This window comes from Pezoporus flaviventris, unplaced genomic scaffold (genome assembly GCF_033815535.1).
Source record: "Pezoporus flaviventris isolate CSIRO_AGI_PZ_B2104156 unplaced genomic scaffold, CSIRO_AGI_Pfla_v1 ptg000030l, whole genome shotgun sequence".
Classification (NCBI taxonomy): domain Eukaryota; kingdom Metazoa; phylum Chordata; class Aves; order Psittaciformes; family Psittacidae; genus Pezoporus; species Pezoporus flaviventris.
The window spans coordinates 12131007-12158027 of record NW_026892578.1 but is presented as its reverse complement, the minus strand read 5'-3'; the positions used below and the strand labels follow the sequence as shown (position 1 = coordinate 12158027).

General features: G+C 38.2%; 1 protein-coding gene and 2 long non-coding RNA genes across 10 annotated transcripts in view; 2 read left to right on the top strand and 1 right to left on the bottom strand.

The window, feature by feature from the left end:
- The first annotated feature begins 945 nt into the window (after positions 1-945).
- Positions 946-7460, top strand: LOC133272598 (uncharacterized). Of its 2 annotated transcripts, XR_009744478.1 has the most exons (3): positions 946-1133; positions 3243-3401; positions 6923-7460. It is a non-coding gene; the product is annotated as an uncharacterized LOC133272598 (long non-coding RNA). The 2 variants fall into 2 exon arrangements; XR_009744477.1 differs by lacking the exon at positions 6923-7460 and having other exon boundaries at positions 1020-1133; positions 3243-3477.
- A 5903-nt stretch (positions 7461-13363) lies between these two features.
- On the top strand, positions 13364-25946 carry LOC133272596 (uncharacterized). Its single transcript, XR_009744475.1, has 3 exons — positions 13364-13502; positions 19899-19980; positions 25837-25946. It is a non-coding gene; the product is annotated as an uncharacterized LOC133272596 (long non-coding RNA).
- Positions 14252-27021, bottom strand: part of FRMPD4 (FERM and PDZ domain containing 4) — a 310340-nt gene continuing 297570 nt past the window's right edge. For 5 of the 7 annotated variants that reach the window (XM_061459908.1, XM_061459912.1, XM_061459910.1 and 2 more), the window contains 6 exons: positions 24799-24888; positions 24010-24192; positions 20612-20750; positions 18983-20044; positions 17375-18646; positions 14252-16164 (listed from right to left, as the gene is read on the bottom strand). In XM_061459908.1, coding sequence (XP_061315892.1) covers positions 14813-16164; positions 17375-18646; positions 18983-20044; positions 20612-20750; positions 24010-24192; positions 24799-24888 — 4098 coding nt within the window. In that variant the 3' untranslated portion in view covers positions 14252-14812. Of the gene's footprint in view, positions 16170-17374; positions 18647-18982; positions 20045-20611; positions 20751-24009; positions 24193-24798; positions 24889-27021 lie in introns of all 7 variants that reach the window. The other 2 variants (XM_061459909.1, XM_061459914.1) reach the window with 2 other exon arrangements.

Sequence of the window (27021 nt, the reverse complement as noted above, 5' to 3'; positions counted from 1 at the left end):
TCTCTCGTTGGGATTTCAGGTATCTTCTAATCTATGTCACCATTCCCCACCCACCTCTGCTTGCTCAACTGAGCTTTCACACATTTCAGGCAAAGTCCAGTTCTTTGAGAACTTCCTAAACTCTCTACCTTTGTTTTCCTTTGATACGCTGAAATAGCTTGAAAGTTATTAATGTACGTCTGATGGGGTTTTAGTTTATGGGTTTCATTGTTCTGTTTCTCTGTCACTGGTAAAAGAGAGATGTCCCCAGCTTAAAAATACTATCCGTATTACTCTCATGACAAATTTAATCTATGGTTATGTGGGTTTCTTATTTGACCTAGCACAGCTGCCTGGCATGCTTGTTGTTAAAGGCACACAGAATTTAAGATAATTGCAAGGCATCTGCTCTTTCTCCACACAGCTCCAGATGCCTGTTCCTTATAATAAAATCTTTTTTGCAGTCTAATGAGACATTCTGGTAGTTCAGCCCAGTTTTAATTTAAGACCCAGTCTTAAATAAAATCATCCAAAAAAAACCTTCCAAGTCAAAACTGAAAAATTATACAAAAAAGTTAAGAAGAATGTAACTATGAACTGGCTACAAATACTAACCATCTGTTCACTGATACTGCTCACATACTCTGTGAACTGTTCTACAAGGATACATGAAAGACTTGGCCTTTTGGGTCAATAGTATCTCTGGATTAAGAGCATCGGATTCATTTGGTCTGTGTATTGGGATCTTGTGCAGGGGCAAAGCCCTGCATCTGGGAAGGAATAATCCCAGGTACTAGTACAGGCCAGGAACAACTGGATAGAAGACAGCTCTGTAGAAAAAGGGGTGCTGATAGGCAACAAGTTGAATGTGAACAGCACCCTGGGCTGCATTATTAGGAGTGTGGCCAGTAAGCCAAGGGAAGTGTTTCCCTCCCCATCTGCTCAGCCCTTCTGAAACCCTTTCCCGGTACCATGCAGAGCTTTGCACTCCTGAGGACAAGAAAGAAACTGACAAGCTTGAGTGCATCCAGCAGAGAGCCACCAGGATGGTGAGAGGAACAGCACACACGGTAGAAGGAGAGAGGCTGAGAGAACTGGGCTGGTTCAAACTGGAGAAGACTGAGAGGGACATCCCTCCTGTCTCCAACTACCTGGTAACTACTGGGAGATTACAGAGATGGTGGAGCCCTTTCAAAGGTGCACAATAATAGGATTGTATTAATAGGATTGAGAGGTAATGGATACAAGCTGGAAGGTGGGGAATTTTGATTAGAGACAGGAAAAAGAGTTTCACTTTAGTGAAATAATAAATTGAAAATAAGTTGTCCAGAAATGCTGAGAAATCTTCATCCTTCATACTAAAAAATCAGCTGGTGCCAGAGCAACCTGGCCTCCTATCCTGAATGATGCTGTGGCTGTGCATCTCAGATACTGCAGAAGTAAGGCCCTATGGTGAGCTCCCATATTGCTCTCCAGGGGATTTAGAAGGCACTATACCTGTTAGTCTGTAGCATATGTATTGCAAGTGATGACCTGATATGACCAGGAAAGAACACCCTGTGACATCCACTGCTTTTTATGAGCATTGCTTTCAACATGGGAATTCTATGCCTCATTTTCACAGTATAAAATTACACTGGTTGTTAGTTTTCCCTGTCTTTTATGTCCTTTATTGTACTACAAGTCTTCTGTGTTTCCAAAAATAGTTTAGAAAACTCTAAAAATATCTTGGCCGGCTAAATGAAAAAAAAAAAAAAGTCCATTCAATTCTACAGCCATGCTGAGAAATATAAATCTCAGTTGTAACTCTTCTAAACTTTAAGTGAAATTTTAACTCTTCATTTCTTTGAGTAAACTCACTTCTGAGGTACTTTAATATGGATTCCATAACTTCACTGTTATTTTGTTGGGTATTTTCTTTTCCTGTATTGTTTGGGGATGGGTGGGTGTTTTTCTCTCTTGTTTGTTTGTTTGGCTTAGTCTGTGTTTTTTAGGCAGGAATATTAGACTAAAATTTAGGAAGTCAGATGTGCTTAAGGATTAGAAATAACAGCAGTGAGATAAATGTGCATTGTCAAAAGATAATGGTTAAAACCTTAACTGCTGGCACTAATCAATGTCAGGATGATTAGGAGCTACTGATACACTGATAATGAAAAATGTAAATGAGATCATATTATGCACATATGAGGTACTGTCAGTAGAGATGGATGATTATCAATGGCTTTATTAAGTAGATTCGGAAGAATCTACATCAAAATGGTGAAGGAGATTGTTGAATTTAGATAAAGAAAACCAGAGGGAACCTGATTCTATGTGAAGTGGAAAGATGCTATCAGAAGTTGGAAGGAAACTGTTTAAAAGGCCCCATTTGCAACAAAGATGAGTATAATTTTAATCTGGAAATAACAGTGAAGTTTCTAGTTTTGGAAGGAGTGAGATTGCAGAACAGCTATCCAGGAGGAACACACAAAACCTGTGTGAATATCAATACAACATGTAAAGAGATTTATTGGGATTTGCTAACTCTAGAAATCACTTTAAAAATTAACTAAAACAATTCAGGGAAGGTCCTTAGTCAAGCTGTCAATGCTAGGACATTTCAAAATCAAACCTGCCTGCCTCTGCAAAATTTATATTGCCCTTTCCCATATGCGTAATTTCCCCAGCACTCTTGCTCAACACACAGGCACTGGGATGTCAAGCGGTGTATGAAGCTGGACATGTAGAAAGAAAAGCTACATGAGGAAGATAGTAACCAAGTAACCAGATATGGCCGTACAGAATGGGATCCTCTGTTGTCTATCAGAGGAGTTTGACATGTTGCTGTTTCTAGGATGGCACACAGCACTCTCTATAGTTCTCCCTTTGAAGAACAGAAGAAAAAGCTTCTGCTTTCTACTGATGTAAAACAAATCTCTGTGCTGACACTAGAACACCTTTCACTAACTGAAATCTAAACAGGCAAGTGGTGGCCTTTGTTTTAAATTAAAGAAACAATTATTGACTCACAAAGCAACTGACCTTACTAAATTAAGGATGTTAAAATGATATCTGTTTCATGCAAGATTCTAACAAATTTGATAAGAATTATAAGGGGATTTAGGGGGATTTCAGGTGTCTATTTTACTTCCTGATCTTTATATATGAACCATCACTATCTTGTCTGTTTGCATGCAAGAGAGCTCATAAAACATCTTCAGTGAGAATTAATTAAAATTAATGTAATTTTAGGTCAGCTTCTTTCTTTTCTGTTTTTAAAGGTATATTTCAAAAGGACACCGTCAGCCTAACCTGCCAGCCACAACTGACTGTGCTATGTCAGGAATGTTTGCAGAAGCAAGTCTTACATTAATTCTTGTATCACAATGATCCAGATGGAGCAAGATTACTGGGGTCCAGTCCTAGAAATGTTGCCACAGGTTGGGAGATTTCGATAACTTTAAAATATCATTAACATTTCAAGATAAATTATTAATAAAGAAACAAACAAACTAATGTTTGCTCTTCAGGTTGCTTCTACAACATTTTGTGCCTTTATTCTGCAGTGCCAAAAGAAGGGACATAAGTTAATTAACAACTGTTTTACTAGAGTCCCACTGACATCACTGATGATGCACATTCAAAGTAAAGAGTGAATGTATCTGGATTGCTTCTGATGTAGTTCTTTTCTGAACTGCTGGCAGAATATTTAAAACCCATCAAAATGTACTTTGCTCTTTGTCAATAAACTCACATCTTTTAAAAGAGTCTAACCTCCAGGTAGACACCGTATTTGGCCATTTTGAACTGAGAAAGAAATTTAAAGAAAGCTGTGAATATGCAAAATGAATAGTTTCATAGAAATTGATTGGTATCCTGAACAATAATTGTAAACAAACAGCTGATATAATCCCATAAAATGGCCCATCTGAGATTGTGAGATTCATTTGTAAAAGAACTCAGCTTCTGAATCAGAATGTAAGAACTATGAAAGGGTTTTATGAACCTCTGCCAAATTATCAACATATGTTCTAAGAAAAAACATGGCATTTGCTTAAGAAAAGTGAAATAGTCTTTTGACTTCTCATTTAAAACTATTCCTGAAATAATGCTTCACATTCTCCATCTGCCTTTTTTCCTACTATTTATTACTGGTATTATTTACTAATACTGAATTGCAATTTACTTGATCCAGGATTTAGAAACATGAGAAGATGCAGTTAGGAATCCTGCCCACTCTAAATTTTGCAAAATACAATTTATGTAATTTCTATGCAAATACTAATGAGGATTCAGAAAGATCTATTGTTAAACTGTAAACAATTATGAAGTGCTGTTAATCTAATCGTTCCTACTTAAGTTTGATGCTGAACAGAATACTGAGATTTACAGAACCTAAACACTCCTTTTCTGGCTACCAAAGCTCAGTGCTTTACCTCCAACACTGATGGTACACAGTGCTTAGAGAGGCAGTGTGTTGTACACGTACAAGGAGCTCTGGCAGACAGTACTGGAGCTCACTCAGAACGACTGAAAAGGTTGGCACATCCTGATTCAAATCAGCACAGGCATGATGGTGCCAAAATAAAATCAACATCAAGTTGTGGAGTATCATCAAAGTAAACCTTTAATATTGCAAGTTCTTTATATTACAGTTAAGAAACTGTTCCTTACTGTTTGCTGCTAAATTAAGGTGTAGCTTCATTCCAAAGTACCTTTGGTGGAATTAATATTCTGTTTAATCTTAAATCAGCAGAAAGATCAAACAAAAGAAACTAAGTTCAGAATTATTTGGCATGAAATATACGAAAAGTGACCACAGAAATTTCTCCAGTAACAGCAACTTTGGCAAAATGTTCTCATAAATTCTCACAGTGTATTAAAACTTTGTAAGCAAAGCATTAAGAAATATGAGTATAAATAAGGCAAACAATTAGACAGGGAAAAAGTCCAAAAAGCTGAGATATGTGGTCTAACTTGCTAAAAAACATCCTCAAACAGATACTGGGAATAGCTGCACATGAAGAACACGTCTTCTGGAGTACCAGTGTACTTCATGCCTTTTAAAGCACTTTGTTAATTCAGAGATGGCAAGCATCATCATCAGATGTCACTAGCAAAAGTGTAGAATAGATGACCTTGACAAACACTAATCAATGTGAATTAAAATTCAAAACTGCACAGTGTGAAGATAGTTGGGGGGGGAGGGGGGGTGGGCAAAGAAGGAAATCTTCATCTCCCTGTATTCACCACTGAGACTGAGCTGGTTGTCTAGGCTCTCTATGTTATCAATAGAAAGAGAGTAAAAGGCACACCCAGGGGGTGATTTATCTCAGATATAACTGAATGTGCCTTTTGAAATGCCTCTTTCTCTTCCTGCATTGACTGTAGAGAGTGTTTAGGTGATTTATACCTGACACCCAGCATTTAGACAACTAAAGTCAAACAAGATGAATTCTACCCTGGGGACAGAAAAAAGGTCCACTGTAACTTAGGAGTTCATCAGTTTTAATTGACTGAGGAGAAAGACTGAGCATACTAGTAATTCACAGAATGACTCTAAGCCACCAGCGTGCTTCAGGCATGAAAGACAAATGGGATCTTATGATGTGTCATATAAGAAAGTTTCCACAGATAGAGAAGTAATAATACCACTATATAAAGATGGGTCAGATCTCATCTGGAATTTGATGTACAAGCATCAATGACAAAAAAGAACTATTTAAATATTACAACTAGCCTTTTATCCTAGGCTTTGGTTAGAAATTAAAGCCAGGTCCCAAAACCTTACATCAGTGATCTTCTGGAACAGCTGTCTACAAAAATAAACACTATCAAAACCGCAGGTGCTTTCAAGAGGAGTCTTGATTCTGCTTTTCTGCATTGAGAAGAAACAACTACACTCAGTGAGAAGAAGGCAGATTTCAATCCAGAGGTCCTGTGGACATCAGAGGTATAAGCAGTACAAAGTATTCTGCAAGGAAAAAGACTCCCAATGTGTTCGTGATTAACTTATGAAGTACAAATAAGAACATTCAGGAAGAATAATGTAATTTGAAATAAGATTCCTTTTCAACAAGCTTTGCAAATAAAAAGGCATTTTCATGAATTTCAAAAGCAGGGAAGGAAAAATAAAAAATTAGGAAATAAAAAAACCCCACCAAAACATAGACCAGAGTATCTTCAGATATTCTGAAGTAGGTAAGTCAGCTACACAAAATTAAGTTTCTTTCAACAATTTTTACTCATAATACTACAGTTGTTAAAGGAGCCCTCAAACCTACACTGACTGTACTGATGCATTGTTTTACATGCAAGACAAGCCTTTGTGTAGAATCAGGGTTGGTTTTTTTATCATGCAGTAGTTAATTTACTCATTTATGTGGTCTTTCATACAGCAAGAGAAAGGAGAGAAAATATCAAATTTTCTGTTTGTTTGAAATCAGTAAGGCTGCCAGGAGAAATTCATTCAGGAGGAAGAACAGCACCATTTGAAATGACTTTATAAAATGTGAAAAAGGATTTAATTTGTAATCTCACCTTTATGCCACAAGCAGATCCACATGGGCTGAGCAGGCTGCCTCCACAGAGACACTTCCCTTGTCCAAGGCTCCTCATGACATTCTTGAGTTTCAGTGGAAGTCCCTGGACCTTTCCACGAGATGCAACTTTCTCCTTCTGGAGGGAATGCTGGCAGGAATCTCCACAGAAGTGCCTCCAGAGGCAAAGGTCGGGTTTTTTTCAGACACTGTATTTTACCTGAAGTTCAATCAGTGTACAAGTGAAGCAGCTGAAAGGCACGTCCTTGTTTGTTCTGGTGAATACTTATCCTTCCTGACTCCTCAAGGCATGCTTTGCTGCCTTACTCTCATAGTTCTTCCATATATTTAAAGAAGATTTTCTTTTTAGATTCTGACTCAGTGATTTAAAGAGAAGATGCTGCAGTAAACATTTTCTAAAGAAGGCAGGAACTGCTTTTAAAAGCAAACCCCGTGAAGCATCCTTTACGAGAAACATACCCAATGCATCTCTTTTTAAGGCATGGCTTTCAAGCATAAAAAAGTTAACAATTAAAAGGAGGAGGAATAAAATAGGAAATAGCAAAGTCTGGTGGGTGAAAAACTGTAAAACAAGAAGTATCGAATATAAATATCATCAATGTATGAAAGAAAATTGAAATCACAGTTATAAAAAGCAATAATTTAGTATGATAAATAGCTTGTAATTAAGTATCTAACCCAAGTAGTGTCCTCCATAGGTAGCTATGTTTGTAGACATTTGTTGAAACTGAAGTAAGTTATAAGGTACATCTGGCTGCCTCAGGCAGTGATGGTTCAGCATTATTAAGGAGAATATCAGCTGTACAATTGACTGTACAACATTTGTGCCTATAATTTATTTGCTTGTAGAAATGACCTGGAGCAGAAGACCTAAAATAAGTATTGAATAGGACTGGAAAGCTTTAAAGCTTTCTACTGAAACATGGTGATTTTGGGCTAGAACTCGGAGCACAAGCAGTTCTTCTGCTCTTGCTGCAGAAAGCAGTTGAAGATAAGATGGAGAAGTATGCATGTGTCTAGGTACTAAGAGAAGTTTGATGTTGGGTTGTTCTTTCGTTGGTTCTCTGGGCTGTCCATGAGGATTCAAGAGGTACCAGAAATCGCAGAAAGGATGACAAGATGATTGGTCTCAGCAAAACTTCAGACTGGGAAATTCTTCAGGCATCCATGACCTCTGCATTGTTGACTCAGGGGCAGAACAGATCCTCAGCTGCACCTGTGGCCACTTCACAGGCAATGAAAAAAACAAAGTACAACTATATCCTTTGGCATCTCTTTCAGAAAACCAGTCCTGGCCATCTGGAAAATGGGATTCCCATGAGGCAGTGCTAAGATCATGTCCTTCCATGCACACTGGGAGACCTCCTAATATAAGGAACTCAACAGTTCTACTGAAACCAAAGCCTGGAGTGCTAGCTGGCTTAAGTCTTCAGGTTGTCACTATTAATATCTCAATACACCACTTTCAAACCTGTCCTACAAACAAACTTACAGTTTAGCACAAGAAAGAAACCTATTTCAAGGGTAAAGCTATTGATGACATTTACTGTCACCCCATGTTATCATTTTAAAGGCATCGGCAATATGGAATAATCTTGCAATACACTGCCGAAAAGGTTTTAGAAGACATCTTTTGTCTCCAAAGAGCTACTTAAAAACCACTGTAAAACACATTTTGTAACATGTCAAGTGTCTCCTGTATATCAAATAATGATAAAAATATTTTTTATAATTATTGTTAGCAGTTCTCTGCAAATTCTGTATTAGAGGCAACTATCTTCTTTTGGCCCTTTGTTCAATTCCATCTTTGTTGATACAGACTGCTGTCCCATTATCCTTCAGTGGTAATTCACAGGTAAAACAGAGATTGGCCATTGAGAAAGAAACATAACTTACCAGTAATTAGTCTTCTTTAGAAAGCATGGTCTATAAATAAATCTGTCCTACGCCTTATCACTCCAGCATGCAGAGATTTTCCTTTTGAGGTTATCATGAAGGATGTATTCACACTGTTGTCATCACCTTTGGCACAAAGGCATAAAAAACACAGCATGCCATAAAACATTTTAATTATTTCTCATCCAGAGACACCATCTAAAACACTGAAGGAAACCCTGCTAATATAGCTCAGGATGTCTTTTTTCATTCTCAAATTAATATCCATATGTTTGTTTACATGGTGTGACTTTACCCAACTACGTGTCATAAGCTATCTAGCAGAGGTTCTTGATACCTCTCATGGAAACAGCACTTCTAGATGACTCTAGCAAGTGCTGTGGCAGCTCTTGAGGTAGCTCATCAGGGATGGCACAATGCTTGGGGAAAGAATAGTAGATATATAGCAGTTCAGTTGCTCAACAGTCTCACACAAGCTGTACATGCAGTTGGAAGTTATCAATTCCTAAGTTTTATAGCAAATACTGAAATACGAACCATCCATCTAGATAACCACTGGATCTGTCACAGATATACATAGTCTATATGTTCTGAGAAAGTCTAGACTACAAATGTAAAGGGAGCTGTTTTGCTATTAAAGATACAAAATAAGGCATGTTTCTTAGAAACACAAGGAATATGAAGAAAAACAAACAAATCAAAGCAACATTAAGATACCACCTTCCACAAAAATGATGGCTGCATCTTAAGAGCTGGTCTGTCTTTGAAGATTAAGGTCAAAGAAGGAATTACAGGGGTATGAATTTTTTTCATTTTTCTAACAGAGAAGATGACAACAAAGAGAGACACATCTTTTGAAGAAGAAGAATCCATCCATGAGAACATGGAACACCAAATTCAGATTCTCATAACTCATTTGCCTGGTCGAGCGAAAGATTTTGATAATATTAGACTCAAGGTTGAGTTGGCTGAGACAGATGTTAGACTTCAGTAAGGGTAAGGGACTTAGAATGAAGGACCAGATTGCTTCCTTTTGAGCAGGTAACTCAGAACAGTCTGAATAGACAGGATGGGGAAGAAGACCGACAAACACATCAACCCAAAAGCCTAACCTAGTTAATAACATACATTCACTGCCATTACTTATAAGGCTGTCTCTGACAAGAGAGAGAAAGGAGTGCTGAAAGAGTGAGCCTTCCTGCATCTGCAGCATGGAGAAAAGCATTTAAAGACACAGAGATCATCCACATTCTGGCCCACATTCTGCAATAAGTACAGCAGAAGCCTCTGAGAAAGGGAGGGGGCCTTGATACTAAAAGCATGCCCCACCACTGCAGATGCTTATCTTTCATCCTGTCTTGCCTTGGTTGAAAAAGGGGACACAGGGCCTGGAGAATAACCTTTACCCACACTTATCAGGGAATTGTCCAAGAGGCAGATTGCTGAACTTCTCTCATGAAAGCGTTGAAGACACATGAATGAGTGTTCAAGAAAGAATGAAATTAGTGCTGTGGGGGACAGACTGTTTCTCAGTTGATATATCAGTGTATTCCTGATAGACTGTCACGGTTTTAACCCCAGCCAGCAACTAAACACGAGGCAGTCACTTGCTCACACTCTTCCCCCATGGGGTGGGGAGGAGACTCAGAAGGAAATTAACCCTATCCCAGCTGAAACCAGGACACATCCACTGGCAGAAATCAGACAAACTTTTTGAGAAAATTGGGCAGGGCCTGGCAGGTGGACTACTAAGAAATGAGTGTAGGTCTCTGTGACCCTCTGTTAAAGGGCTAATCACATTCTGGAAGAGAGAAAGAAAAACCATTCAGGTTTTTGGGTTTTTTTTGTTTTCCAGGTCAACAAGTTTAAAAAAGGATAGTTGAGTGGTGAAGTCCTCACTTGCATGAACACCTTCAGATGTGATGGAAAGCCTTGCATGCAGTTCAGATGAAGTGGAACTCTGATACTGATGTGAAGCTCTCAGTCCTTTGCCCAGTCCCTCTTTGATCCTGTTGCCCAAACGGACGGCCAAACCCAGAGGGAACAAATCTAATGCTACTTCTTAGAAAGGTAGAGAAAATAAGATTTATTCCCCAGCAGAAAGTGCCTTGATGCTGCCACCGCAAAAAAGTTCTCATACTTAAGGAACAGCAGTGCTGATTTAGGGACTTTGTCTACGCAGTAATCCTTTGATCACTTGGATTGAGAGGTCCTGCCTTCATCTTGTCATAATAGAAAGGGTAGGGAGAAGAACAGAAGTCTTAGGAAAACCATTTCTGGTTGCATCATAATTCCAACTTAGCCAATGTTAGCATTTTGTGGGTTTGGCCTCAACATATGAGAAGAGGCTTTCTTTGCTTCTTAAGCTACTATCCAAGCTCCTGATGCCCTCCCATTTCACTTTTAAAAGTATGGCAAAGGGATCACACAGGAGTATGCCTTATTCTGAAGCAGTAAAGGCATCTCTTATACATGTGACAAGATATATTTCAAATCTAAATACAATTAACTTTAATTGGATTTCAATGAAGTCATAGTTGTCTCTCAGATATAAACTATGTAAGTGACAGAGTTACTCAGGAGCCCATTTCTCAGCCTCAAATAATACGCTAGTGTGAGTATTACATATCTGTAGTGAGCAGTGAGGACATCACAGAGCATTCTGCATCTTCCAGTTATCATGAATTGTTGGAGTTGCAGTTAAATAGAAGGAAAATAAATACAGGTATGCAACTTTGTGTCTTAATTTCAAAATGGCAAACTTTGCCAAATGTTATTTTAGAAAATGGCCTGAACTCAGGGACTTAAAAGATGAAGATGCCTGTCATTCTATTGAGTTAAAAAATCACTAAACACACAGTGTATATACCAAAAATGTTTAAAAGTATAGTATATTCCACATGACAGTATCTTTTTTAGTGTTTCTTTACTGATGTAGTGCAAGAAGTAGGTACATAGTGATGACATTTCCTGAGGACACAAAGGTGAGACATACAAGTAATGCAGGAATAAATTAGGATTCCACATAGGAAGACAAGGACACCTTAATGCTGAAGATTAACAGAAATAGGTTACAATTCAGTAGCAAATGATGTGCAAGGTCATACACTTCAGAATTATGAACAGTTATCTCTATTATCATCTAGGGATCTCCTTAGCTGGTCAGGACATGCAGAATCATAGAATTATAGAATCATTTGGGTTGGAAGGTCATCTAATCCAACCTCCCTGCAATGAGCAGGGACATCTTCAATTAGATCAGGTTTCTCAGAGCCACATCCAGCCTGGCCTTGAATGTTTCCAGGGATGAAGCACCCACCACCTCTCTGGGCAACCTGTGCCAGTGTTTCAGTACCATCACTGTAAAAAATTTCTTCCTTGTACCTAGTCTTAATTTACCCTCTTTCAGTTTAAACCCATTACCTATCATGACAGGACCTGCTAAAAAGTCTGTCCTCAGCCTTCTTATAAGCTCCCTTCAGCTGCTGAAAGGCTGCAATAAGGGTCTCCTTGGAGCCCACAAGAAAGATGAAAATACTTCCTGACAAAGAATGATTGTGAGACCCCTACATAATATACCTGCGAATACATGTGATTCTGATTTCCACCAGCTGTGCAATTGTACAAAGTCCTCAGAAGGCAGCATGTAAAAGCCTGCATATAATTTTGTGTATAAAGATTACATAAGAAGACATTCACAGGGTACTGGATGGCTATATCTGAAATCCTGGAGGTAAAGAGAAGTTGCCTTCTAAGTGGTGACTTGGAGAGCTTGGCTAGATGATCCTATTAATCAAAACTGAGACAGGAACATGGAGATGGCTTATGAAGTCACACCGGTGAGTCCAGTGGAGGATCACCTTGCCGGGCCAGGGCTGGATCTCATGATATACAAGGAAAGTCTGAAGGAACTGGTTTTATTCAGCTTGGAGGAGAGAAGACTCAGAGGAGATGTTATTGCAGTACCTGGTATTCTACCTGGTGGAGGATACCAGGGAAAACAGAGTTCAACTCTTATAAAGAATGCAGAGTGATATGATGAAAGAAAATGGGTGTTGCTGGCAAATCAAATATTCTGGTTACAGACATAAAGAATTTTTATTTTTTAACCATAACTGTCAAATATGGTAACATATTTGTGCCAAGAGAGGTTGTGGGACCTCCATCCTTGGAAAGTGCTCAAGACTCAACTTGAAACAGCCCTATCAGCCTGATCTGAATAGATCTGTTTTGAGCAAGGGTTAGACTAGATGAACTCCTTACAACCCAAATTATTCTATGATTCTATAAAAATGCATCAAAAAGCAGAGGAAAAATACCCCACTAGTTAAACCTAAAAAATACTGCCACAAAACCAGACCATAGTTAACTTTAGGAAGCAAAGTGAGTAGGTCAGGAAAGTTCTTAAACAGTACGGACAACAAAAATACACTTACCTTTGAAATAAAATTAGATCAATTTTTGAAATGGAGTGGAATGAAAAGGACCGGACTAGCACCCCTGAAAGTGTCACCTCCATATGATCTATGTTGATGTTTAGTTGTAACATTCCTTCTTCTGAAACTTGGTATTTATAAATCACTGCCAACATTTTAACATAAACTCACAAAACAGTCAAGGAATACATACCCGTACAACAGTTCAGCTTGTTTCTTCCCCAGTATGACGTACTTGAAAACCACAGCAAGAATTTCACTGTTACTTGCAGCAAAAGAGCAGCACACACAACCCCACTCTCTGGGCTGTTGGAGTGACAGCAACTGAGTGTGAGCACCACATGGTATGGGCTGTTGTCACCCACCACCAGAGTAATTCAGCCTGCAGCATAGCTTGGAGCTGCTCTCAAGAGTGGATCCACATGCTAACTGAATGGGAAACCAGATTTTTCTCCTACAAACAACAGATTAAGCTTCTGATACTGTTTCTGAAGATGTTTCTCTGAAGTTGGAGGAAAGAGCACAACTTGTTTTCATAGTGAAGTGCTTCACTCTACGCAAGAAAATATTTCCTGGCAAAAACTTAATTTTGTTTGGTTAGTCTTTCTAGCTCAGCACAGGAAGCGTCACACCTGCTTCAACTGAATGGGTAAGTTCTCAAAAGAGAGCAGTTATACTCTTTGCATGTGACATTATGAGAGACTGATAAAAATTACCTACATCAGTTTGCAGAAGGGTATTCTGCACTTTCCACAAGGGTTGCTGCTCCTTGGTGACTGAAAAGTTTAGATGCGCTTGTGAGAGCCTATCTGCTAGGTAAAACAGAGAGCTATTGCTTTGGCTCTCAAACACAAGACTACTAAATGTTTTCCAGAAAGGTTCAGATGAGAAAGATTATTCACAAATCGCCTTTGTCATCACTCAGAGAAGAACTGTCTCTAGCTGGAAATATTTCAGAGATATTTATTGTATTCTGAAAACTTCATTTTATTTCTAACTTATTTACAGTTAAACATTCAGAATCATAAAATATGAAGTATAAAATATTTAACAAAATAGATGCAGTTCATGTTGTTCAGATGCACCATAGGTATATGATGAAACAGTAAACAGCACAGTAATCTCCTGATGGTCCTCTCATTTAGCAGGGAAAGGAGTTTGTAGACCTGCCCTATATATTTCGGTCTGGCCAGTATGGCATCAATCAGTTCAGAAAGAACACCACCACCACTCTGGTTTCTGTGTCCTCATACTTCCACAGTTACCCTCACTATCTAAAATGCCAGTACTAATGTTAAATACAGCAGATACCCTCTGAAGTTGGTATTTTTTATACTTTTTTTTTTTTTTTAAATACAGAATTTCCTAGAAAAGAAGAACCAGGTAATTCAGGCCATATGAACAAAAGAGTCATTTATTATATATATATTCTCTAGTAAGTTATAATAGTCTCTTGGATTTTAAGTGTCTTTTTGCTATTTTCAATGCTTAAAAATTATAATTTTAAAACATTAAATATTGTGTTATATACATTATGATTTAATTTCTCATTTCTAAACATGGAGCATTCTCCAAGTGAAAACTTGGATGAAACAGAAAACAACTTAATTGACATAACAGGCTTTAAAAGTTCACTTCATACAAGCATGAATTTGACTATATGAAAAATAGCCAAACATCAATCTGCTCCTATGTGGGATTTTTTCTGCTTGTTTTTCTGGTCTTGGGGAGAGGGTTTTTTGGCTTTTGTTTTTGTATAAACGGAAGGACAGATCTGGTCATTACTTTTGTCAGTGTTCAGTATTTTAACTTTCTTTTTAAATCTCATATCTATTTTATATAAAATAACAAAATATACAGAGAAAGCTGAGTTTGTTACATTAGTTCATACACATACAGTAAATAAAAGTTTTTTATGTATGGCTTTGCAAAGGTAGATTATGAAGTGACATTTGTATTTTATTTGTTTAAAAGCATCTTAAGAGAACGTGTTAGTGTGCTTACAATAGCGGCCATGGTAGTCGAATGTCGAGCCAAGAGTTTAATGCTAGGATCACTGGAGGTCTTGCCTGACACTGCTTCTGCAGCCTTTAGAAGACAAATGTAGTTTATTACAACCTCATCTATCTTAGCTATAATTTCCTGCTGCTGTGTTTCAGAGTTCATGACTTTAACTAAACGCATGCAGGCTTCTGTTAAGCAACAGAGTACTTGAAAGCTGGAAGTCATAGCTAAAAGCATTTCCTCAGGGCTTTTATCAGCCATGGCCATTTTCCTGCAGGCACTTCCCAACTGTCTCGATTCCATAGATAACAGTTGTTTGTACTTAGAAAGTTTAAGGTCATATGTTTCTGGATGTAAATCTTCCCTCTTGCCCATACTTTCTCGGACCAATGAGAGTAGCTCATTGGCATCCTTTTGTGCTGCAATAAATCCATCAGGCATTGCATACGTCTTGTCTTTCATCACATTTATTCGTGTGATTCGTGCATCGAAGGCCACATCACTGAGATTCACATCAATTTGGCCACCTTGGATGTCAGCACTGCTCTCCTCATGTGCATTAACTGACACATCTTGTGGGGGCTCAGCAGCCTGCAGGGACTCCAAGGCTTTCTGATCATTTTCTCTAGAAAATGACTGACCAACTGGTTCTGTGAGCTCACACGGGATCTGCTGTTCAAAGAGACATGAGAGCTGATGGCTGTCTTGGTCATCTTCATCATCATTGTCATCGTTTCCTCTGCTTAGGAAACAATAGCTAAAGGGGCCACGACACCTCCAGGCACTGGTGTCCAGCTTCCGCAAGGGTAATGTTCGACACTGCTTAGAGTCCTTCTGACTGGTGCCTGTGCCTGAACACCTCTTACTGTCCTTCCTGTCAGTGCTGACATATACACAACTCTGGGAATAACTTTTTGACAGCTTTTTGCCCAGGGAGAGTTCCACACTTCTCCCTGATTTGGATTCGTCCCTTCGGGTGATGTCCAGGCATTTCAAGCTATCTGCGGCTGCCTTCTTTTCAAACAGCATCTCAACACTTGCAGATGCTCCAATGATGCTGCTGCTGCGTCTCAGCACTTTCCTGTTGTGCGGCATCCTGAGGCTTCCTCCTATCATGTCATATGGCCGTAAACTAACTGTTGCTCCACAAGACTGATTTACTTTGGGAATATCACAAGAGTCTTGATTTTGACTTGGCACCTTTGATTCTGATAGCATGGATGATAGCATGATGGAGTCAGCTAGAGGCTGTCTAGGAAAAGCTGTAGGCATGCCTCCTTGTCTTCCCTTCTCAGGCTCTGTGAAAGCTACACTAGGGGTAGTAGAAGAGCAGACAGAATAATTAAGCATCATCCTGACAATATTCAGAAACTGAGTTTTAAATATCTTTAATAGTCAAGACAAATGGATTCCTGGTTATTTCCCAATGGTCTCCATTCCTCAAAATATTTCACAAAAAACTCATTGCTAGTTCATGTCATTTGTAGTTCACTAAGATGCCTCTTAAAATCTATCAACAAATTATATCTTATGAATAATTAATTGTTCATTCCACTACAACAGACTTGTTTTAAAAAAGGAATAAAAAATAACTTAGAAAACAACCTGTGTCTTCACCAATATATTGATTGCATGATATCTATTAAGTAATTAGATAAATATTTTCAGATTAAAATACTTTCTTTAACTGTACCTGAGAGGGTATGGAAAGATGCATTCATGGTAATTTTGGTTTGGTTATGTGGGCTTTTTTGGCAGAGAATTAACACTTTTCATTCTAGCTCCTAGTCTGTTCTACTTTCGGATTTTTATGCATTCACACATTACTGCTACATGTAGGTTGCAGCCCAGGAAGAGAGAAATATTTAAAACCCAATTGAAAGAATTTCCAATGCTATCTCTGAAAAACTTTGTGTTTTTTTTTTTTTTTTTTTTGTAAGTTCATAAAATCTCTTGAAATTGGAACTTAAAAATACAGTAATGATTCTATATGTAAATTATTCTTTAAGGAAACACCTACTGTCAGATGGTGAAGCAAATACACACTTAATAAGATAGTGACATTTTCTTATCTGTACATTTACAGCTTTTTTATTCATACTGGCATGTTTTTGACAATCTGCTAAAAAAGCACCTAAGAGATAATAAATGAATCACAGTCTTTTCTCTCCTACGTTAATATATGTTGCAAAGTCATTTTGTAATCTAAAAAGTATCCTGGAACTCAAATGACAATGGATTTTGAAGAGGCTTCCAAAGAGTGTAAGAGAGTGCCCCCCCCAAAAGTTTTAACTGTAATGAGAGGGTTTTTAAAAAATTGATCCTTGTAAGCAGCTCATAAGAATACCTCAATGTGTACAAGTAAAATGAATAGATACACCAAAGGTCTAATCCCACTGGCTGCTACAGCTTGATGACGTAGTTTCAGGTAAAGATAATACAAACATCTCAACTAGTCCTCAACATTACCATGTAGCTTTAAAAACAAAAGTAAGAAACACTTTATTACTGCTGTACCTGTGGTTTCCTTTATCTTGGGGATCCGATGACATCCTTCTCTCAAAGTGCCGAACAGTGGTTCAGCATTAATTGCTGAATGCACTACAGGCACTGTCATTCTGTGACACACGGCTTCGGGCTGCTGGTGCAGGTCCTTGTATGTCGTTCCATGTTTTGGAAGAATGGCAGCTCTTTCATCTGCTGGAATATAGGCAATGCCCTTCATTGATGGATCAGAGATAATGTGCTTAACATCAGAAGTACAAAGAGGAGATTCAACAGGGGTAGCACACGTGCTACTGCCTGTGCTGCATCCTGCATCCACTGAAGAGCACTGAGAGCTTTGCAGTGAGAAATGGCCTTCACTTTGCAGAGATGACATGCGCTTAGCCAAGTGATATTCGCAAAGTCTAGCCACGCTCTGCTCAGCTTCTGGAAGCTTTGAAGGATGGTCATCTGCAGACAAATCAGTATCTTCTGCATCATTTAGGTCTTTGGCTGAAGACACAGGAGTTATATCTGACAGAAAGTTTTCACCTTGGCTAAGCCCCGAGGTATCATCCTGATCCACCTCAGGATCCACTTCATCCTTGCAGTCAGTTTCTGTTTTACCAAGCACAGGAACTCTTGGAAATGTCTTCCCGTTCACTGTTTCTGAGCTTGGCTTATCTGCTGCCCCATCATCATCAGCGTACCATCTTTGGCGAAAGGCAGTTCTTTCCACGTTAAAAGTGCTTAGGCGTTGACTGTCTCTTGCTGAAAGAGTTCCAAATTTAGCTTTTAGATCTTCATCAGTCTCTGCTTTTTTAGTTCCTTGTGGCTTTTTCACAGTAGCATTGCCATCAGAGGATGCTTTTACTTCGCTGTCTGTCATCTTATTTTTCCTTTTACTAGTGCAAGAATATACCAAGGATCCCATGTGCAATTTACTAAAGTAATCAGTGACAGATTTTGTTTCCATGGTCTCTGGCTCCATTTCCATGTTATCTGAATGAAGAATCTGCTTTGAAGGCACAACTTTTGACTGTAGCTCTGCAGCCTGACGACCAGCCAAAGGCTGTGAGGGCTTCATGCCTGGCCCTCCAGCCTGATTTTTAGCCATGGTAAATTCAGTCTGCTCTTCCACAAGGGGTTGGTAGCCTTCACTTGTGGTCAAAAACATACGTGCAGTGTTTTCTGACTGTTTCTGTGCCGCGGCTAGTTCAGAGCTTTCAGTCATTTCAGAGGAATTTGTTTCATTGCCAGAATCGGAAGATGACTCAGGACTATATGCTCGCAGGATAGCTACACCTGCAAGCCACAAAAAATAAAGAGTCAATTAAATGACAGCAGCTGAAGCACCTGGATAAGTGACAAGCAAAGGGGGTGTGTTAGAGACAAAAATATGCTTTGTAAAAATACGCTGACTTTATTGCACAGTTCCCGAGACAGGTAGTTTAATAATGTAATGGTAGTTCCATTAAATATTATGGAATATGATGTACGGAAAATGATGTGAAAAAAAAAAAAAAGAAGGAAAACCAAAGGAAAAAAACCAACCAACCCTCATGAAATGAAGTATTTCCAAAGCTAAATGGATGAGATGAAATGATTTTCAATGAATAAACGTAACTATGGTGAAAGAACCTGAATTGTCATTCGTCTGCTGTTCCTCTGAAGCAGCCAAAGCTTCTAGTGCTTGAAGTGTAGAGACTACAGCATCATCTAGCCCCTTCTCACACTTCCCCTCTGTATTAGTAGGGACAGCATCGATAAGCGACACTGGAATGTCATCACTGCCTAGATTATTGGCTTGCTCCTTGTTGTCTCTAGGCTGTGTTGCTTGATTATGAGAGTCTTCCTCATCTGAACTGTCCCTGAAGCCAGGTGGAGGAGCAGCAATGGCCATGTTTAAGGTATGCAATAGGAAATCATCTTCATTATCGTCACCTTCAGGAGGTGGAAGTGAAGTCAAATCAATAATGTCATCACTAGAACCAGAAAGGCTGAGAAGAGCAGGCCTATTGATTTCTCCTACCATAATGTCTTCTTCACAGCTTACTTCATCTTCATCTTCAGCATCATCTGTATTTTCTGCATAACAAATATCATGCAGCAAAGGCTCTTCTATCCCCTCCGCAGCTCCAAATATTTTACCATCATTTATAGTTGCGTAAACAGCATTTGTAGCGAACTGAATGCTTTCAGCATCTGGTGACAACTCCAGGCCTTTAATGTCATTGGCATTACTAATATAAATGGCTCTTTGTTTTTCTAATACTTCTGGACTTTCATCCAAAAGCCGTTCATAGCCAAGAGTCTGGGGACTGATACCATCCAAGTTGTGATCTCCAAATATAAAGGAAACTTTTGCTCCCCTGGGGGAATCCTGTGCTTTCTTGCTTGGTTCCAGACCTGAGAGTGACAGCAGTGAAGGCTGATTAAAATTTCTGCTTTCTTCTGCTTCAGTGGTGTCACTTTGCTTGGCCAGATGCTGATCAAATCCACCTGAATTATATGTATTTTCTATATACAGATGTCTGTGTTCTTTTTGACATAATAGACTTTCAGAAACATCTACAGTCTTCTGTTTTGGATCAGCAAAGGACATTTGAGTCTCCTGATCTCCTTCAGTCAGGAAAGTGGTAGTTTTTGGTATACAATTCCACTCAGAAGCAAGGAGATTATGCTTCCCTCTATTTTCATTTCCTACAGCATGGTGAAATAAAATCAGCATTATGAAACTGAAGAGCAAAGTCACATTATTTTTAAACGACTTGTTAATGCTGAGCAATAAATACTATGAATAGGACAGCTGAGCCATCAAACACTTCAAAAGCACTTTCAAACTCACTTCTAAGTTAAATACATGTTGATTTAATGACCTAAAGTTTAACTGGTACATTTGAACTTTAGCACAGAACTAAACCTCAGCTAGGTACAAATGCTATTCCAAAAAGAGTAACACAAATCCAAATCAATCAAATTCTGGTTTCTCCAACATTGTAGGTATCCCTACAAAAGATATATGCATATGAAATAATAACATTCATAGGGAGCATGCATCTGTTTCACCACAGTATGGAAGAAATTCGTCACCTGATTTATTTTGCCATGAATGTGCTATAATAGGCTGAATATTAGAACATTATAAAGCAGAAATTACATACTGTGGTGCTAGATCTGAGCCAGCAATCAGATCTCAGAGGTGCACCGACTTAAGCTGGCTTCAGGTTTATACACTGGACCATCATCAGCATAGTGTACAATGAATACCTGTTTCTCGGCTCCCTGTATTTTTCTTGTTGGCCATGTTGAATATTGAGCGCCTTGAGTCAACCAGCAGTCTGTAGTATCCAGCTGTTAGGCAAGCAAGATTCATTGCATCTGATGACTCCATCAATAGAGTAATAGGCTAAGAAGAATACAACCAAGTCTTGGTTAAGGCTGTTCCTCCTCAATCTGTTTATCTGCTGACAATAATACTACATGGAAGCAAAATGAATTACAGCACAAACACCACATGCAAAAATACACATGAGAACTTATTTTCCTCACTACCAATATCAAACAGCATCAAACATTTAGAAAAGACTGGAGTTGCAGTAAGATAGAAGTCCAACTGGATGTTCTAGCAGCTGATTTTGCTCTCTTTCTGAATGAAGCTAACCATTTTAAGATTCTTGCTCCATCTTGTCCTTGCATAGATACATTCTCACCAAAGCATAGTTTACTGTTACTTTGAAACTGCCAAGGGCTAAGAACCTGGTTCATTAAGCACCGGAGTCTTTCAGTGGTATGGGAATCTGCAACCTCCCAGAAAATGAGATGAGGTGCCCTAAGTACATGTAAAGAAGCAAGATACAGGAAGAAAAAAATCTAATTATTTAGATAATAACTAAATTAATATCTAAATAATTAGATAAAGCTATTATTACATAGCAGTGACAGTGAATATTTCAATGACAGCTTAAAAGATTTGTTTGTGGCCTGGCATTACTGAAAATATGTGATGAAAAAATATGCAGATAAACAGAGATAAAAAGAATGGCGAAAGATCCTCAGAAGGGAAATGAGCGAAGAAAACTAACTCAAAGCATTCAGAAAAAAATTCAGACCTAACAAAAATGAGAGACCTCAGAGCTTTGAAAAACTGTGGCTGCCAGACTAGCAAGCATCAAACCTGAGACATCCATATGAAACGTATTTCCTTTAATTCCCTTTTCTTTTGCCACAATATATAAAATTATTTGCCTAAAGCTTTTGTTCATGTCTCTGTAGCTTTTAACACCAAAAGCTGCTCCTCTCAAATTTATTTGAAGGTGGCTAGCCTCTACAGCTCCTAGAGAGGGAAGAAAAATGAAGCCCATACCAATATATATATACAGAAATTACACTGTAGACAACCCATCTTACCAGTCACAGTTTATAGTCATAGCTGTGTGGATATTTGTGACAATTTATAATAATTTAGCATGCAGAGCCCACTGTCACAAGACAGATGAAGGGACCTGCATAATTTCTTATGGCAGGAATGTTACATGCAACAAGGACAGCTATCCAAATTAATCAACCCCTTACTACTTAAAAGACAACTGATTCTGATGGAGGCTGTGGCCAAAACATAACTGATGATCATAGCTTACTACCAAACCCATGGTAGGTCTGACAATTTTTTTAAATGCCTGTGCTACAGTATCTTAGGCCAAAATATGCCAGGTGCCCTGAATATTGTGTGAACAGTTTTCAGCATCAGGGTAAAAATGATGCTTTTTTTTTCCTCTTTGAAGTTTTTTGTGCTACAGTTTGAGTTCTTTCAATACATGCTTCTTTTAAAGCACTCAATCATAGCGGTGAAAGTTAACTATAAATTATTAAACCTGAAATGGACTTACTAACCTCTGTTCTTCCAAGTGACTACTAAAAAATAACACTTGAAATGCTAATCTCAAATTTTCTGCAGTGATGGACAGAAATGTATGATTTTCACAGAAATCTCAGATTGCTGAAAACAGTGCTGTGAGCTATTGTTAATCTCTTATACAGTCCTATGACAGCTAAACTATTACTGCCTGCTTCTGCCAAGTGATACATGCTTGAGAATACATTAAAAAGAACCAAAAATAAAATAAAAATCCTAACTGTTTATTCATTTATTCATTATGAAAATATTGGCATATCCAGAATCTGCATATATCAACCTGCTTCCTTAGGGTAAGCAAAGAGATGAAAGCATCAGCTGAGAATACCTACCTGTATGTGTTTGCATCTCCGCAACAGGACACAGTAACAACTCTTACTTGTGCCCCACAGAGAGGCAAATTTTTGTTAAATTCCATCTAGAGCCTCCTAAATTTTGGAAGTGAAAAGCCAGTCTCCCTGGGTTTAAGATGACATGTGTTGAAATGCAGGGAGACGAGATATACGTGGTTTGTAATAAGACAGTAACAGTATTATAATATAAAATTACATAATACCATGATAATATGTAACGCCATGGCACACAGTTCTGCATTTTACATACAAGCAGATGGGAAGGATTTAGTTTCTATGCTACCTTCTCCATACATAAAAAGGTGATAACAGCTTTCTGATAAGAGGGCTATGAGTTTAGCACAGTAACACAGGTAAAGTAGCCTGAGAGATCCACAGGTGTTCTCTCTGCTAAGTAAGGTGAAAGAGATGCTGTGTGCACCAACCTCTACATTTCTCTTAAGTTATTGTCAAAGAGCATCTAGATTAATTTACAGCATTTTTTTTTCATTAATACAGGGAAACTCTTCCAGCTCAATAAACCTAAAGCAAAAGCTTAAAAAAATATTCCTTGTGCATTTTTGTGTATAGCTGGGTAAACAAAAAGAACTGTTAGGCTCTATTCATTTTAATAGAATACTTAAGTATCAAGTATAATCAGGACTCTCCCTTCAATCTCTGATTATCCTGATTAATTCTGTAGACAATCTATGAAGCCTTTTACTTCAAAACCAAATAGAAACCACACCAAGAGGAAACAGGAAAATAACACATACAAAACTCCAATCATTATGCCACTAAATGCACAGATGCGAAGTGTTAAGTGGGATTTAAGAAAAATTAAATTACTATAGGTAGATAAAGAGCATCTGTGAATATATGATGTAGCGCAAAGCACTGAACTGGAATTATATGGGCTAAGAAAAGAAATTAGCCTTTTTACAGCTTATTTCATTGGTAACTGCTATGTGGCTACTTGCAGTGAACTTTGCAGATGAAACACTGAATTACAGGGGACATTGATCTTTTGAAGCTGGTGATTCTCTAATGGCAATAATATAGTCTGTTATTCTAGAAGGAGCTTCTAGGGGCTCAATGAACTTCAAAGAAGGTCAACTTCATCATAACCTCTTCTCACCAAGGAAATCAAGGAAGACAACAACAAAGTGAGTTGCCTGGGGTCAGCCAAGAGAAAAATCAGAACAGAATATGAGTACTGCAAAGCACCAGTCTGGTACACCGTAGGCCTCTCAAATTCCCAAGTCATACTATACGTGCACTCTGAACACAAAAGAAGTAAAACACATCCTCCGAATATTATTGGCATGAAAATGTTCAGAACAGTATAGCTTGATCAAATACGCAAAGGCAAAAACATTATTTAAAGATGTTATAGCAACATAAATCAACCACAAACTTACTTTTACATCTAAGACGTGCAGCTCAACTCTAACATTGCTTTCGTCTTCTGTAAACATCTCAATCCTGTTCACATGGCTGAAGTCTGCCAGGAGAGCCACCAAGTTTGTTTTGGTGTTTATCACATGACTGATTCCATACCGTGGCCCTACTAACAGAGTCACTTCTGAACGCTTTTCTCCCTGCTTTTAGAAAAAAAAAGAAGAAAAATAAAAGTAAAAAACATGATAGGTACTGCATAGTGGCAGAAATTGCCACCACCTTCTTTCATTTTCATGGAGCTACATTTGCATGCATTTCTACAGTAAAGATTATTGAATTTTTCTAAGATATAATACACAAGAACATACTTGATTCATAATTAGAAACAAAAAGTAAAGGAATCTGCTGCTGGATATTGACTACACTCTAATTTTTAGATGGATAGTTGGATGGAGAAACAGACGGATGGATGGATCCTGCTTCTCGTAAAAGAAAATCTTTGTCATTAAGATTTTCCAGGCTAATACTTTTAGTATACTATAGTTAACTGGATGGTGCTATTTGCCAAAAAGATGCTACCTATCTTTAAATCCCCAGCAAAATTGAAATTATAGTAGGAATGTTATTTTCAGGATGAAAAAAAAAAAAAAGTGATTTGGCTTAATTAACAATTTTTTTTAAGTGTATTAATACAGCCCAAACTTCTAAAGAAACTGATATATTCCAGCTTCTGCAAAAAGCATCTGGATTAAAAAAAAAACAACACAAAACCCAAGAGAAGAGAGAGGCTATTTCAAGGGAGATATTACCACTAATATTGCCTTGAAAACACGGCCTCCATATAACCGTAGATCACTGAGGAACTTTAGATAATGCACCTTGGCTTGCAGAGCAGACAGCTGAGGAAGGAGAAACAAGGGTAAGAGGCAGTGGCAGAAATCAACACATTACCAAATCCAGAGAGAAAAATGTATTTGCGTAGTCTAAGGAGATTGGACTTCAGTAACAGCTCTTCAGAGCCTGAAACTAAATCATTAGATGCTTGAGTTTCAAATGAGGAGAGAGAGAATTTGCATTCTTAAAGATCTTGCTTGTTTAGTTAAAATGTACTGAGGACTTGGGTATGGGTGGATCAGAGCACTGCAAAAGCATTGTAACTGCTCCAACTATGGGAAAACGTTAAACTACTCAGATTAAACATCTGTTCATTCAGGCATTTCAAGGCTATACAGCAGTTTTCCATTCATAATCACCATTAGTTCTTAAACATTTATGTACCTATACAGAGAAAGAGAACAAAGAATTTGATAATTTGCTTTTGTCAGCTATGTGTATTACAACCCTAATTATTCTATGATTCTATGATTCTGCTAGGCACTTGTGGCTTATGGCATACTATTCCACCTCATTATTGCGTTTCTTATTTTTTAAAATAACTTTCACTGTATTTAGTAAGGAATAAATCTGAAAGCTAAACACAGTACATCAATACATACAATCATATCATGCAATACATGTCACAATTTATCTTTTTTCCTCCTCTGAGCTTAAACTACCTACCTAAAAAGAAACAATTTGGAAATATTTCATGAGACAATGGGAAAAAGAAACAGTTCACCCAATAGCCCTGGTGTAAATCCTTGTGTTGAGACTTTTAAAAGATAAGTTAAGACAAGCTCATCTCATTTGCTCTTCTCATTTCAGCCACTAGATTTCAAATTCAGAATCTTTTTTGACCTTGAACAGCATTTTAAGAGCCTCTATCCTAAAATTTTTCTAGATGCCAAGGAGGAAATGGATCCAAAGCAGAGTAACTAGTGGTAATGCTTTCCTTTTCCTTCCATCAGGTGTTGAGTTGGTGGAGAAATACACAGGGGTTGTGAAAAAAGGGAGAATCCCTTCATGTGGAGGAAGAGAAGACCCCAGAAAGAAATCAGTTCCTGCATTAGTACCTCCAAGTGAGACAGAAGATGATGGTGAGCTGAGACACTTTGTTTCTGAGACCTACTTGCTAAAATAGCAGGTGGGTGTACAACATGTTTCCAAGGCTCAAATCAAAAAGAATGAAGCAATACCAACAAAGTCTGCTTGCCTCAGGAAGGGACTGTTCCAACCTCTTTTCTAACCAAGAACTGATACTGTGTGCCACTGTCAACACCTGCAAGACCTGCAGCAGTGATGGCTTCAAAAATAACCCCAAATTTACCCTACCAAAATAAGCAATAAGCAATTGGCATTATGTAGCTTTAGCTTCAGCTGTACAGGAGACATGCAGTGCTTCAGTCAGAAAAGGTGGCCTTTCTTCTTGACCATTGCAGGTCAAACACATAAAATTACATTAAGAGTCATGATGTGATCCGAAACCTCCAAGCAGGATTTCTGCTGATCACAGTGAACCTTAGCTCAGCCACCAGGTTTTTGAGTTTTATCTGCTCAGAAACAAAGTGTCATGAAGCATTTTATGCCTCAATTAGTCACTCTCAGGTTCTTTTTGTAGTCCATGGAGAGAAATCGGCATTTCTAGGACACAAGCCATTTGACCTATTTTTGGTTCCTAATGTGGGATGGGATGAATGACTCCCTATAAGTGCCTGTTTCTCCCAATTGACTACATAGAGACTAAATTACTTGAATACAGAAATCTCATTATGGTGTCTAAAACCAGCCTCAGCTGTATGCATGTAAAAAAAGCATTTCTCAGAGACATTGTCTTCTCCACGTTTTTTCCAGCTGAAGTGAAAGCTTAATGCTAAGAAAAGCATTTTACAACAGCAAGGACGGTCAGTTACTGTAAGGACCATCATCTATCCAGTCAGATCTTGGCCAGCGAAAAGTCTGTATCTACAGCATTATGGAAAACAACCTTGAAAATCAGTATTTTTGTCAGGCCCATAGGTTAATGTGGTTCACATGAGAGCATCAGAGAGAGAGGAATAACTTTCCTAACGAGTCTGCCATTAATAGGAAACACTAAATAAATTAATATGTATCCTTTGCATACATGAAGTATTAATAACTGGTTTTCTGGCATT